The sequence below is a fragment of the Gymnoscopelus microlampas genome (assembly GCF_963454915.1).
Source record: "Gymnoscopelus microlampas genome assembly, chromosome: 4".
In the NCBI taxonomy this organism is placed as follows: Eukaryota; Metazoa; Chordata; class Actinopteri; order Myctophiformes; family Myctophidae; genus Gymnoscopelus; species Gymnoscopelus microlampas.
This window is the reverse complement of record NC_139941.1, coordinates 8,287,073-8,303,035: the sequence shown is the minus strand read 5'-3', so window position 1 is coordinate 8,303,035 and position 15,963 is coordinate 8,287,073. Positions and strand designations below refer to the sequence as shown.

The 15,963-nt window shown below is 40.7% G+C and overlaps 1 protein-coding gene across 1 annotated transcript in view; it reads left to right on the top strand.

Moving 5' to 3' along the window:
- Positions 1-15,963, top strand: part of edil3a (EGF-like repeats and discoidin I-like domains 3a) — a 347,259-nt gene that overhangs the window by 90,918 nt on the left and 240,378 nt on the right. The window contains exon 3 of the mRNA XM_084055734.1: positions 11,400-11,528. Coding sequence (XP_083911860.1) covers positions 11,400-11,528 — 129 coding nt within the window. The remainder of the gene's footprint in view (positions 1-11,399; positions 11,529-15,963) is intronic.

The following is a 15,963-nucleotide window of genomic DNA, read 5'->3' as shown; positions in this document are numbered from 1 at the left end:
GTCCTCTTTTGGGGGGCTGTCCGGCCTGTCCGTTTTTTTTTTTTTTATAAAATCCTTCAAATGTCCGGGGTTTTGAGAGTTTGGGTAGCGTGTATCTTAGACGTATCTTAGCGACAATGAAAGCGCTAACTCTCATTGGTCGTGTCATGAGTGAATGAGCCAATGAGCTGCTGAGCAAACTTCCAGACGCCAGGATCTTAGCGTTGCCATGTCCGCTTATTTATCGCAACTTCTGGACAAGATATGGCTTTTTTTCTCCTGGCTTGTTTTTGGAGGTATGTTTCCTTATTTCTCTCACGAGACTTGGCAACACTGCTGATAGGCTGAGACACACTCATACACACACACACACACACACACACACACACACACACACACACACTGGACAGCACTATACATCACGCTGCCTGTCATTCATTGAAAAAACCTCCGAGATCTACACTTCATGGAGTACATTTTTTGTACCGAATTAAAGGTAGGGTAAGTGATTTGCAATCATTCAAATAATTGCAAAATGGGTCTGTGTTCTGATAGTGCTCGTTACTATAGACTACTTTCATTTCCAATTTTATCCAATCAGGATAGAGAACTCAATCAGGATATAGATTAAACAAGTGAAATTGGAAGTGATGACACTAAGAAATGAGCAGGCAAAATTTAAACTGGAACACTATAAAAATGAAGCTTCAAAATGGGTACTTTCTCCTGATTGGCTGAGATTTTGACACCTACCAGAAAATGTATTTGCTGTTTATTAAAGAGCTGGAGAGACGGGGAGACTCCTGTTACTGAACAAACACTCTATAGCAATGATTACTATCAGAATATAGTGCTTTAACCTTTTAACAAAATACTTTTTTGTTTTAACCCAAAAATATCACTTACCCTACCTTTAACCAAATTAAGGTAACAAAAAATCCCCAAAAACGTCACTTCCTTCCACTCCTACAGTATGTTAGGATTTGTAGAAAAATACATCTAGTCGGATTTTATACCTAGGCTATTTGAAAATAGCAGATCTACAAGCTCACAACGCGTCACACCACGACGCGTTGTGAGCTTGTAGATCTGCTATTTTCAAACATTTTAGTACTTTAACTTTTGGTACTTTAAGTGCATTTTGATACCAATACTTTTGTACTTTTACTCAAGTCAATTTTGAATTCATTGCAGTATTGATACTTCTACTTACGTAACACATTAACTTTTTCCCCCACTGACATTTGGCAGAGCAACATTCACTTGCAGTTGAGTAATATTTGACCAAGAGTTGTCCATACTTCGACTCAAGTACCGGCCGTTGAATACTTTCCGCACCACTGCAGACAATCTGAATTGGATGTTTTCGTCTGGGTTTTTCTAATTGCTCCGCGATCGACCGGCAAAGCCCCTGGGGATCGAACCGGTCCGTCTTAAAGGCATTGTTGCACCCGCTCCCCTGCTTTAGATTCCAGAGCCCTTGTAAAGCCTGACCGCGTCTATGGTGCCTGTTGACTCGTGCGGTTCACTGCCTCTCACATAAACAACAGGGCTGTGATTCCGTCTCCGTCTCTGACAGTATATCCCTTCCCCTCACCCTCTGTTTGCATTCATAGTTTGTGGCTGTCGGGCAGAAACCTTGTATCTCCACGTTTCACCTTTTTTTGTGTGTTTTTGTTTTTTGCAAATGCGTCGTGCAAACGTGGGGGAAATAGCCGATCTGAAAGTAGAAACAAATATCTACAATCTACAGTAATCTGCAAGCTCACATCGCGACCCGTTGTGAGCTTGGCTCTTTTTGCTATTTCAGAATTGTTTTGAAGGTGAAAGTGTTTAAGTATCCACTGTTTAACCCTTTAAGGTGAAGAATCTGTCATTTTTTGATTTCTTTGGCTATTAAATGAGCTTGTATATCTGCTTTTTGATTTTTTTTTGTTTTAATTTGTGCAAATCTTTCAATGTAGGTATGTTTTTAAACATCATTTTTAACTCAAATCATTGCTTCCGGAGGTCCCTGGAACAAAATATTTCCAAATGTTCAGTTTAAGACACATTACTCAAAGATTTGCGCGAATGTTCACGATTTTTCAAAAATAGCACATCTACAAGCTTGTATATCTGCTATCTTTGAATAGCCAAAGTATAACATAATGGTTTAAGTGGTTACACTAGATGCGTTCCCGGTCTTAATGGGTCAACAAGAGCATGTGACCAAATAATAACTACCATGGGATCCATTGGAAAGCAGGTTCTATTTTTCCTTTTCTCTTTTTTTCTGAAAAGCATGCACTTTCGGAACATACAAGGTTCCCACCCGACAGCGACGATCCCCCCCCCCCCCCCCCCTTGAGAGGTCGCCAAAGTTTTTTTGCCTGCCCCCACCCCCCCAAAAAAAAACTCATTCTGGTGAGGTTTTGACAGCGCTCTTCTGCAGCAAGTCGGCACCAGCCTCGATGTTTAAAAGATGAGGCAGGGGCTATTGGCAGGCAGTGAGTTATGAATCCAATAACCCCTGCATCAAAGCCTTTTGTCATTTACATGCGCCCCCCCCACCATCATCATCATACACACCCATTCACATTACCCCCCCCCCCCCCCCCCCTCCCCCCATGCTGCAGGTTTAGCCCCCGCAGTATAGCCTCGATCTCCGGGCTTTTATTTGCCTTCGTGTTTTGCTCAAAAAAGAAAGCCTGCATGGGACCAAGCCGTTCCAAGACATTTCTGGCAGAATAGGAAGTGGGAGTCAACCTTTCATTTCTCCACCAACCAACCAGAGTGCAGTGGGCGTCGCTCCCCGGGGGCGGGGGGCGGGCGCACATATCGCTGAACCAATTGTTTTTAACCGCTTGTTTTCACCCGAAATTTTGAATCCGCCCCTCTAGAACAGATATCAGACGCGCGCGCTGGGGCTCATAGCGCGGCACCGATCGCCACGCTATGAGCTTGTAGATCTGCTATTTTTTTTTAAATCGTGTTATTTTTTCAAATCTTTGAATATATTTGTTTATTTAAAGCAAACACGTTAAACTCAAATCTTTGCTTCTGGGGCGGTCACTGTCACAAAATATGAGATGGGGGGGTCCGCAGCAAAATATGTATCGTTTTGGGGGTCCTTCACGTGAAACAGTTTGAGAATCACTGCCGTAGGTGACCGATATCACCCGCCCCGCCCCGGCTTCCCTCCTCCGAGAACACGGGTCAATTGTGTTTGTATAGACGCCCAGCAAAGCCGGATGCACCGCGATGGATTCAAACCCCCTATGCCTTCTCAGTGTATTTTTCTCTTTTGAAAGACGTTGGAAGGGGCCTACGTTATTATATTTCTCCCCACTCGAAAACAGCGTGTCACAGGACCTCTAACTCTCCAACCGAATAGCAGAGCTGGGAGAGAAAGAAATGCCTCCCAACTGTTATTAATCATCAGCTTTTTATTTTATTTATTTTTTTGACATACGTTTTCTCTGTCTTCTCTTAACCCATTAAGACCGGGAACGCGTCTGTGTCACTTTTAGGTTTCTTTAGGCTATTCAAAAACAGCAGATACACAAGCTCATAGCGCGGCACCGAGTGCCGCGCTATGAGCTTGTAGATCTGCTTTTTTTGAAAAATCTTGATTCTTTTTTCTTTCTTTTTTTCGAAAAACTGTTTTTAGACATTTTTTAAGAATTGCCTCAGGTCTTAATTGGTTAAACTTAAAGAATATGTTGTTGTTGTTTTTTTTTCGTATTATGATTGGCTCTTTGTGTCTGAGTCTCTGTTTACATCCCGTGTGCTAGCTGAATTCACTGAGGCGTGCAGCGCAATGTCGATGAGTGGATATTAAAAACAAAAGAAAAAAGCAAAGAAAAACAAAAGCAAAAAAAACAAAACAATAGCGTTGCTGTGATGAATGGAGTTCAGTTCTTTGTTCTGTGTGTGCAGCAAACAACAGTGTATTTGGGTGGCTATGAATAAGTATTTCATGCAAATTAGACACACAAAGAGAGTCAACATTGTGGCGGCGGAGTTGTCTCTTTGTAATGTATACACTGTATGCATAATATACCAACATAAGCACTTTTTGATTTTCATTTCCATTGGAACGCTTAGCATATGTTTGCCCACATCGTGTTAGAGAGAAGGCATGTGGGATGAAACGGTAAAACGCGCCGTCAGGCCAAACCTTGTATCTCCATATTTCTATACTTGTTTCTCTCTTTTCTTCGTAAATTAATGCCATACTTCATCATACTATACAATGTAGCAACAATAGTCAAACTACACGCTCACGACGAGTCGCGGTGCAAGGCGCTGTGAGCTTGTTATTATTATTTGTTTCTTTATTTTGCGAAATTGGTTATATGTTTTATAATATTGAACAATTGAAAAGTATTAACAAGAAGCTCGTGTCTAAATAATAACTGCCTTGGATTCATGGGAACACAGGCTCTTTTTCTTTGTGTTTAGCGTCTCCTGGAAAGTAAACGTTTCTGGACGTACACGGTTTCCACTCGACTGCGACAATACGTTTGCCCTGTATCGTGTCAGAGAGCACATAGCATGCAGGAATAAACAGTACAAATACTATAGGCTTGTTGCCTGTCTGCCTGCCTATACTACTGTGCACACACGCACGCACGCCCCGCACGCACGCACGCACGCGCGCACGCACGTGCGCACGCAAGGTTTCCACGCCAACAGTGACGGTATCCTGTCAGAGATGAGAATGGGAAGATGAGACAAATAACGGTGTTTCTGTCTGTGTTTCCTCCTAGACTGGGGCGTGACCGTGATTTGTTTGTGTGTGTTCACGTGCGCGTGTGCGCGTCTGTGCGTGCGAGCGTGTGCGCGTGTGCGCTCCTGCCAGACATGGGATGTGTTTAGACCAGACCATGCTCTCTGACCTTGGTGGGGGGGGGGGGGGGGGGAGAGGGTCCTCGGGGCAGAGACAGCACTGGAATATGAAATACAGTTTGCCGTCTGACTGTCTGACTGTCTGTCTGTCTGTCTGTCTGTCTGTCTGTCTGTCTGTCTGTCTGTCTGTCTGCGCGCTCCTAGTAAATTCCCAGCATACCTAACCCTGGGAAAAAAAAAACATCAACCAATGTGTCAGAAGGTCTAACGTGAAAAAAAAACACTCATTTGGCAAAGATAGAAAGATAGAAAGAAATACAATTAAGGCCGAACAGCTGAGGGGGGGAAATATTGTTGCTATTGTCGGGCAGGAAACCTCTTATCTCCGTACTTTAACCCGTTCAATTCCCGCCGGGAATGCATCTGTGTGTGCATCAAGGTCAATGCATCAAGGTCATAGCGCGGCACTCTGTGCCGCGCTATGACCTTGTATATCTGCAATTTTTGAATAGCCAAAAACGTCTTCAAATGACACAGATGTGTTCCCGGTCTTAATGGAACTGTTTGTGTTTTTCCGTAAATTAACGCCCCCCTACTGGATCATACTACAGCGTCGCACAAAAGCATCAAAAGTAACGGATCCACACGCTCGAAACACGGCACGTGAATCCCGAAAAGCAACAGCTGACAGAGACAATATCTAATGTTTCAGACTAATATAATAAAAAAAAACATTTCTACTACTAGACTGTAAATATACCATGCTTGTTGTGCCCTCAGTGGTTCCCAAACTTTTCCATGTCAAGGACCCCCCCAAAATGATATGTATTTGGCTGCGGACCCCCCATCTCAAAAAATATTTTGTGTCAGGGACTATGAGCTATGTAGATCTGCTATTTTTGAATAGCCAAAGTAAAAAAATATGGTTAAAGTGGTTACATTGATTGTGACGCTACTGTATATTAACTGATTTTGCTGGGGACCCCCTGGTACCCCCTCCCCCCAAGGACCCCTGGGGGTCCCCGGACCCCACTTTGAGAACCAATGCCCTATAGGTTGGATGAAGACGATGAATGCTTGCTGATCGTGATCATTTTTGTTCATTCACACAAACACAAATATGAGACAATATTATATTCGATCGACACGTGAAGTCGACCGGCGTCTGTCTTCGTGGAAACGTTCTGTTATTTCCAATGTTTCGGCGGCCATCTTGTCTCAGCACTCGATAATACAATACAGGCGCTTAGCAGACGCTTTCATCCAGAGCGACTTACAAAGCGTGCAATCAGAATGAGACAGAGTAAGCACAAACGCTGGTCGATAAACAGCAAAGTAAATAGTCACTAGAGGGAGAGTAAATAGAGGGAGAAACAGTGCAGTCAGTGCCTCAAAGTAACTAGGATGCCATGGTAAACAATGGACCTATAGCATCTTGTCTAAACAACATGCTATCTAAATTACATTCCGTTCACTTGTGGTCGCGGGAAAAAAAACAAACTCTTAAGAAACAAAATGCACGGCAAGTGAACAAGGGGCGGAGCATAGAAGAGTCTGGAAATGTGTGGAGCGTTGTCCTGGGTGTTTTAGGGCAGTGGTTCTCAACCAGTGGTCCGGGGACCACCAGTGGTCCTTGAGGGGGTCCCAGGTGGTCCCCAGCTAAATGATGATGAGTTGGGAACCAAATGGACCCTTATAGATCTTTAACTCTTTTTTTAGGTCCATTTGGTTTCATGTTACGAAGAGGTGGTGCCATGGTTTTGCACTTTTTCTGTTTTTCATGTGTCTATGAGGTTGATAGAACTTCATTAAGCCCCCTGGTGGTGGTTTTATGGTGTTTTATGTCTTCTCTGACTATTTTGAGTTTCTACCTGGAGGCTGAAACCTTGAGGGTCAAACGTGCCAATAGAAAAACAGCACTTTGATGACACAGTAAAAATATACCCTCCCCCTCATTATCATAACACAACAGGTGTGGGCATGAGGAGGGACTAGGACAGGTGGGTGGTGCTAAGGTGGTGGAGGAGGTGCTAAGGTGAGAACCAGGTATACTTAATGAACTGGAGGCGTGCCCACATAAAAAATTTTAACACTTTCTGTACCCTTTTATGAAAAAAAATCTTCCTCCTAGTATAACCATAATACCTGATGATTATGTTTTGGGGGGGGGGGGGGGGGGAGAATCATTGAAAATCACGGCACCCCGTCTTTAAATTATTGTTAAATATCTGCATTACTTAATTGACAAGAAGTCTACACAATTAGAGAATGTAGAATAATTGTTATTTTGATCAACGTTTGCCTGTTATCTGTCCTATTGGTACCAACATCAATACAGCATGGAATTACGAATAACAAAATATTGTAAGTTTTGGGTTCTGAGAGTCTAATCTCATCAAACGGTGGTCCGTGGCTCAAATACCTAATAAATAATGGATCTTGATATGATAAGGGTTGAAAGCCACTGTTTTAGGGGAAGGCTCGGACAGCATTGTTATCTGAACTAATTAGTGAGTGGGGGGGTTGTAAGATTGTCTCAGTCCTTGACGTTACGGGATGCCCTGTTAGCCAACATGCAGTGTTTTCAGTGCAGGGAGCAGAAAAGGGGGGAGACCGTGTGTGTGTGTGTGTGTGTGTGTGTGTGTGTGTGTGTGTGTGTGTGTGTGTGTGTGTGTGTGTGTGTGTGTGTGTGTGTGTGTGTGTGTGTGTGTGTGTGTGTGTGTGTGTGCATGCGGGCGTGCGTGCGTGTATTTGTCCAGAGCTAATCGTGCAAACCGCTGTACCGATCAGCGCCACTTATTTTATTTTCCAAATATGTTCGTAAAACATTAGTTTTATAAGCATGGAAAATGTATGCACAAAGGATTATGGGATATGTAGTTTTTTCACTCATAAAATATGTACACAGTCTTGTACCCTTTGTATTTGTTTTGCGTTTTCCAATTATAGTTCTAGCTTAGCTTGTAGAGCTGCTATTTTTACATAGCCAAAGAACTCTTAAAATGACAGAGATGCGTTCCCGGGTTGAATGGGTTAACTCATTTAGCTGGAATCTCCTCGAGGATCCATCGGGGGTCCCCCGACCCCATTTTGAGAAAACGTAAATCAGTTGAAATGTGTCTTGTCGGACAGCTACGATATGAAGACCTTTAAGCCTGGAACCAAGCCAAAGTGAACGTGATGAATGGTGTCCATGAAACCTTTGGACATCGTTCATCATTCAAGCTCATAGCGGCGGCGCGGTGCCGCGCTATGAGCTTGTAGATCTACTATTTTTGACCAAAAAAAAAAGTGAAAATGAGTGCCAATCTTTGAATATAGTTTTGAGCAAAGATTTGTAACTCGAATCTTTGCTTCTCTGGGTCCCTTGAACAACATATTTTACAAATGTTTAAAACATATATATTCAAAGATTTGCAAGAATCTTCACGATAAAAAAAATAAACAGCAGATCTACAAGCTCATAGCGCGGCACAATAGCCAAAGAAATCTAAAATGACACAGATGCGTTCCCGAATTGAATGGGTTAATATGTCATCAAAATGTGTTCAACCACTTTAATCCTATTTTATACTTTGACTATATTTAAAAAAAAAATGCTGATCTACATCTACAAGCTCACAATAGGTTGCAATGTGACTTGTTGTGAGCTAGTAGAGCTGCTATTTTAGAATGTATTGTATAAAAGAAACATGTTGAATAATAAGTTCATTGACCAGTGGTGTAAAGTAACTAAGTACATTTTCTCTAGTACTGTACTTAAGTACAATTTTGAGGTACTTTTGTACCTCAAAATTACTCTTGTACTTTTACTCCACTTCAATTATTTGAAAACGTTATTTACTAGTTACTTTGCAGATATGAGTTAATACATTAACCACTTGAGCCCTGTTTTATATATAGGCTATTTTCAAACATTTTAGCACTTTTACTTTTAGTACTTTAAGTATATTTTGATGCCAATACTTTACTCAAGTAACATTTTGAACACGGGCCTTTTACTTTTAACAGAGTATTTCTACGTTGCGGTATCAAACGTGAGTACTTTTCCTGTCCACTTCCACTGTCCTTGACATAAAAATGTTTGAGAACCACAGTGATTTAAAAACAAAGTACTGCATGTACTTGTACAGTAGCTTAGACAATGTTTAAAGGTGGGAAGGACAATGGAAAAAAAATGCTGTACTGTTATATAAAAATAAAACAACGCAGTATAGGCCTATCTTCTGTTTTGGCAAAAAGTTATTCTCAATCAAAATCTAATTACCCCAACTCAAAGCCAATTTAAGAAGGTTAATTGCAATAACCTTCCTGAATAGAATATTCTTTATTACATTTTCTTTTCACTGTTTTTTTTTCTCCTTTTCCTTTTTCTTATTCTTTTTTTTTTAGTTGCCATCAGTGGCCAGCACTGAACACTGTTACTTTTCAGGAAATGAACGCATTCAATCCAGGAACGCATATGTGTCATTCTAGATTTGAGCTACTTTGGCTATCCAAAAATAGCAGATCTACAAGCTCATAGCTATGAGCTTATAAATCTGCAATTATTTTTTGAAAAATCTTGAAAATGTCTGCAAATCTTTGAATATATATATATATATTTTAAAGCGAATGTTTTCGAACTCAAATCTTTGCTTCATGGGGGTCCCTGGAACAACATATTTTGAGATGGGGGTCCACGGAAACATGCATATAATTTTGGGTGGTCCTTGACATGAAAACGTTTGTGATCCACTGATATAGCAATATGCATTTTTGATTGGAAAACAAAAATAGCGCACCCAGTGCCGCGCTATGAGCTTGTAGATCTGCTATTTTTGAATAGCCAAAGAAATCTAAATTGACAGAGATGCAATCTCAACATATTGTCTCTGTCAGATGTTTTTCATCCGTGTTCCAATGGGTCCAATGTAATTAATATTTAGTCACAAGCTCTAACCAACACGCACACTTAACCACCTTCGCTTTCAAAAGGTTTCAGAAATGTTAAAAAATAGCCAGTCTACAAGCCAATCTCGTCACAAACATGTGAGCTTGTAGATTGGCTACATTCACTACTTTTGTGTGGCATTGGCATGCAACGAATCAGGGCATTACAAAAATAAAACACACAAAAATAAAACGTTTCATGGAAATACAAGGATTCAGCCTGACAGAAGAAAAACAATAAAACGTTGAATTATGGAGATACAGGTTTCAGCCTGACAGTTAAACTGCATGCTGCTCTGTGGATTTAGCTTGAAAAGGCGTATCTCAACCACATCACATTTTTTTATGACAGTCGACGCATTATGAATTGAATGCAAATTATGTCATTATTTCTCCGCAAGATATGAATGGGATTCATGTTGCAAATAAAAGCACAGCCCGGTTGACAGGTGCAATCAGTTAATTATGTATGGAGCCATTTGAATTGGCTTTGAATGACCTTTGCCTATGAAATGTGCTATGCAAAATAAACTTTGCTTTGCTGTTTGACAGCAGAAAAGTGTGACCTCTCTCTCTCTAGCTCTCTCTCGCTCTCAGTGGTGGAAAGTAACTGAGTACATTTACTTAAGTACTGTACTGTACAATTCTGAGGTATTTGTACTTTTTTTTGAGTATTTCCACTTTCCAATATTTTTACTTCTACTCCACTACATCTCGGATCGAAATATTGTACTTTTACTCCACTACAATTATTTGAAAACTTTAGTTAGGCCTACTATTTAGATTTTGATTATTTTTACAAAGCATACATTAACCACTTCAGCCCTCGATTTCGGCCATTTGAAAATAGCAGATCTACAAGCTCACAATGCGACACATTGTGAGCTTGTAGATTTGCAGATTTGTATTCATTTGAAAACTTGAAATGGAACATTCAGCATAATGAGTACTTTTCCTCTTAAGTGCATTTTGATACCACTACTTTTGTACTTTTACTCAAGTTCCTTTTGAATTCCGGATTTTTTACTTCTAACAGGGTATTACTACAGTGCAGTATTGATACTTCTTTTACTTTAGTAAAACATTTGAGAACTTTTTCCACCACTTGTCTGTCTGTCTGTCTGTCTGTCTGTCTGTTTGTTTCTCTCTTGTCTACTGCATGTATGATGATAGTGCTGGCTCTTGAACTGCAAAAGGGAATTTTGGCATCCTATAGAGCAGAGGTCCGGGACCCCTAGGGGGTCCTCAGGGTTACTACAGGGGGTCCGCCAAATCTTTGTGTGATATGATTTCGTTTTTTACATTAACCACTTGAACCCTAGCATCCCTTTTCTGAGTAGAACTTTAGCCAAAAATAGCAGATCTACAAGCTCACAACGCCTCGCGCTGCGAGGCGTTGTGAGCTTGTAGATCGGCTATTTTTGGCAAAGAGTTATAGGTGTAGAGGGAAAAAAGAGCAGCAAAAAATTATCTGAAACACATTTTATACAATATAGAGGGGGTCCCTGCTTTATCTCTCTCTCAGCTAGGGGGTCCTTGGTCTGAAAACGTTGAAGACCCCTGCTATAGAGGGAACACCATCAATCGATCAATCATTATTGCTTGCGTTGGTCCGATGTGTCTTTGACGGTTGGTTGTGTTTGTGTGTCACACAGGTCCGTGTCACCCGAACCCGTGTCACAACAGAGGAGCGTGTGAGATCAGTGAGACCTACAGGGGAGACACCTTCATCGGCTACGTCTGCAAATGTCCTCCTGGATTCAGTGGCGTTCACTGTCAACACAGTGAGTCTCTATGTTGTCTATACCGTCTCTATGGGAACACCAGTCTCTCTACTGTATGAATACCAATGTATGGTATTCCAGGATCTGTCTGTCTGTCTGTCTGTCTGTCTGTCTGTCTGTCTGTCTGTCTGTCTGTCTGTCTGTCTGTCTGTCGTATCTATCTATCTATCTATCTATCTATCTATCTATCTATCTATCTATCTATCGTTCTATCTATCGTTCTATCGTATCTATCGTATCTATCGTATCTATCGTATCTATCTATCTATCTATCTATCTATCTATCGTTCTATCTATCGTTCTATCTATCGTTCTATCGTATCTATCGTATCTATCGTATCTATCGTATCTATCTATCTATCTATCGTTCTATCTATCTATCGTTCTATCGTTCTATCTATCGTTCTATCGTTCTATCGTATCTATCGTATCTATCTATCGTATCTATCGTATCTATCTATCGTATCTATCGTATCTATCTATCTATCTATCTATCTATCTATCGTATCTATCGTATCTATCTATCGTATCTATCGTATCTATCTATCTATCGTATCTATCTATCTATCGTATCTATCTATCGTATCTATCTATATAATTAGTGATTGGAGAGACATGTGGGGGTGGATGCTCACTGTACTACAACATGTCGTTCATATTCTTTATACAGAGATGAGAAGAAATGCAAAGACAACCATAGTAGCTACTTGTTCACTGCACGTGCAAGAAACTAAAGTACTGCGCACATGAAACGATAAGAACATCAAGAAGCTGTCGGGCAGAAACCTTATATCTCCATATTTCTTTTTTTCATAAATGAATGCCCTAGTTCAACATTCAAGTGTCGTACAGAAATACTGAAAATAGCATATCTACACGCTGATAATGTATTGCGATGCTAAGCGTTCCCAGCTTGTAGATCGGCTATTTTCTCTGTTTCTTCATGTTTTTAAAATAATAATAAAAAGGGGAACAGTTATGGACATGCAAGGTTTCCCCTCGACAGTGACGATATGCATATAACACACTCATGAAGAATAGCACTCGGCCTTTCAGCGCATTGTATATTCTTTTCACAGAAACATCCCATAATGTTGTATTTGTGGACATTTCCAAGCTTGTTAACAGCCCTGAGTTATTTGTTATAAATGACACTTCTTGCCAAACAGCGAGGAGCAGCTCCGAACCCAGACTATTTCTATACATTTCAAAAAAAGCAAGAGTTTATTTTTTGTGTGTGTGTGCAAGAAAACAATCTGTGTATGCAGGCGCCGTTCTCTGCCGCTTCAAAGAGGCGTCCGCGGAGAACGGAAGAGACACTTGTCGTGATTTCTTTTTTGTTTTTGTGTCTGGATATGACAATGACAATAACTCACAGGTTCCCCGTATCGAATGTCAGGGTGTTGAAGGTGGGTCTGTTTATCCGACGACAACAACAGAGCAGACTGGATGTAAACGTAGGACTTCTGAAGTATAGCAGCTGTTGGTACCTTATACCTTATATCAGTGGTGTAAAGTAACTAAGTACATTTACTCAAGTACTGTACTTAAAGGACAAGACCACTTTGGTAGAGGTTTGGGTAGTGTAGTTACCTTGCCATGATGTAACTCCAAAGGTGGACAAGAAATCAAAATTAATTACTAAATATACTACTCATTGACTTACATTGTACGGTGAAACAGCTCTCAAAGTCACTCTTTTAGCATGTGAACGATCTTAAACAAAGTTGATTCAGACAATATAGAACATCACCAAACCCAGTATTGTTTTTTTTTTTAAATAAAAATGTAAATTTCCTGTTGATTTTGCTATTTTTATTAAGAAGAAAACTGGACTGGATTCGCGGATCCGGATCTTCAAATAGTAAAATCACCAGGAAGTTGACATTTTTATTGAAAAAACAAACCGTACTGGGTCTGGTGATGTTCTATATTGTCTGAATCAGCTTTGTTTGCGTTCATTTATGTGCCAAAAGAGTGACTTTGAGTCAGCTGTTGTTACCGTACAATGTAAGTCAAGGAGGAGCATATTTTGTTTATTTATCAATTTCTAATCGATGGAGCAATTATTTTAGATTTCTTGTCCACCTTTTGAGTTGCACCATGGCAAGGTAGCTACACAATTTGACGTATTTGCAGTTTTCAGTACTTTAACTTCTACTCCACTACATCTCAGAGGCAAATATAGTACGTTTACTCTACAATTACTTCCCAACTTTCCTAGTTACTTTGCAGATATACATCATTACATTGTAAAACATACATTAACCACTTTAGCCCTGTCTTATACATTAGGATAGCTCACAACGTGTCGCATCGCGACACGTTGTGAGCTTGTAGATCTGCTATTTTCACTCCCTGTAGTTCAGCTGCAGAAGAAGTTTGAACGAGGCTTTAGCCTCCAAAATACAGACAGAAGGCCATTAGCTCTCTCAGGTAGGACTCTCTAATTAACGGAGAGGGGATTGAATGCATTGTAGTGAAAACTTGCCTGGTGAGAGACTCGGTGGAGAGGGGAGACAGGCAGACAGACAGACAGACAGACAGACAGGCGGAGAGGAGAGACAGGCAGACAGATGGTAACCTGTACTTAACCGCCTGCATCTAATTCAGAACTGCTGGAGTCTTTCCCACTATGGTTAAACAAAACGGTTTTACCCCCATTTGAACTATTGCGGCACCAGTATCAGTATCAGTGTGCAAATGGAACCAAATGGACCCGTAAAATGTGTACAATTGGAAATACTCCATTAAAGTAAAAAATACCTACAAATTGAACATAAAAGTACTTAGTTACTTTACACCACTATACATGTATTAAAAAAAAAACTTTCAGTATTAGCCGTATTGCCTCTTAGGTGATCAGACTTCCCACACCCGCACTTTCTGATATGAACAATAAAGCCATCACACGTTTAGCGCTCACAATAGCAAATCAAAAAATGGGTTTTGCACAAATCGGCCTCCTGGTGGCGCTATAACAGGCCCATGTGAAAAACTTGTGCTGGTGCCGGAGATTAGCTGCTAACACACAGACAGGACGGACACACACACACACAGACACACGGACGGACGGACGGACAGGGGCGAAAACATACTCTCTCGCCATGCCCTTCGGCCTGGGAGACAATGACACTGATCGTCCCCTCCATTGTCACTTCAGACTCATGCCATCTGGACCAAGGTGCAGACCGTTGAAATGGCAAAAAGTTTGTTTTAATAGGAGTTTTATCCCGTCAGCTATTTCTGCACTAAACAAACTCCCTCGCTAATATGATGGTTCTGTGTATACTGGGGACTTCATGTATTGTCTTGGTGTTATGTTGATGTGTGCTATATTGTGTTGTGCTTTATGGTTATGTTTTTCTGCATTTTTGTCGGACAGACTGTGAATATGAATATCCCTGAGACAATACAGACAATTATTATTATCATTATTATTAGGGGGCCAGGCACGTTTTCTTTTTTGTTGTAGATTTTATTCCTCCGCCGTTTTTAGCAGTTCTGGCCTAACCGTGCATTCTTTTTTTTTTTTACGAAACTCTGCAATATTATGGTAGGAGGACAATGCCAAACGGCATAAAGGGTGGCACCATAGCAATCAATTGAGAAATGAAAAAAAAAAAACAGGCATAGCTCATGAACCCATTACAAGGAACATAATAAAGACATACATTTTAATATATACAATCCCTCAGCACTCTGCTCGGCTGTTTAGAATGCTCATCTGTTAATTGCACGGGCTGCTTTCTCTCAAGTTCAATCTATTCTGTTTCTATGGCTTATTGCGCATATTGCATATTGCGTTTTGCATCTTGCTTATCGAATTCCTTGGCCCTCATATTGCTGCTTGCAGCTATATTTATTATATCATATATTATTATTATATTTTTTTATTTTTTATTTGTATTATTATCAGAGTCTAAGATATTAGATGGCCAAAGAGCGGGATCGACTGGAAGGTAACACGATGGTCTCTACAGACTCAACGATAGTGTCTGCTGGGGTTGATGGCTGTTCTGGAGTCTTTCCCATCTTTAAGGTTAAACAAAGCCATTTCACCCCATTTGGATTATGCCGTGGCGTTGTCGGCATGAACATAAAATATGCGAGGAGGACGCTGAGTGAGTGGCCGTATCCCGGGCTTATCTCTGACTCGACTGACTTCATTACATTAGGAGGCTGTTGGATTGTTGAATGAGCAATTGGTTTGCATGAATGCCATAATTCAGTTATTGTCTGGGCTCATATTAATCCATTCAATCCGGGAACGCATCTGTGTCATTTTTTTATTTCTTTTTGGCTATTCAAAAATAGCAGATCTACAAGCTCATAGCGCGGCACCGAGTGCCGCGCTACGAGCTTGTAGATCAAGCTTGTAGATCTGCTATAAAACATTAAGTGCAAATATTATTTTTTTAAGCGGACATTTTAA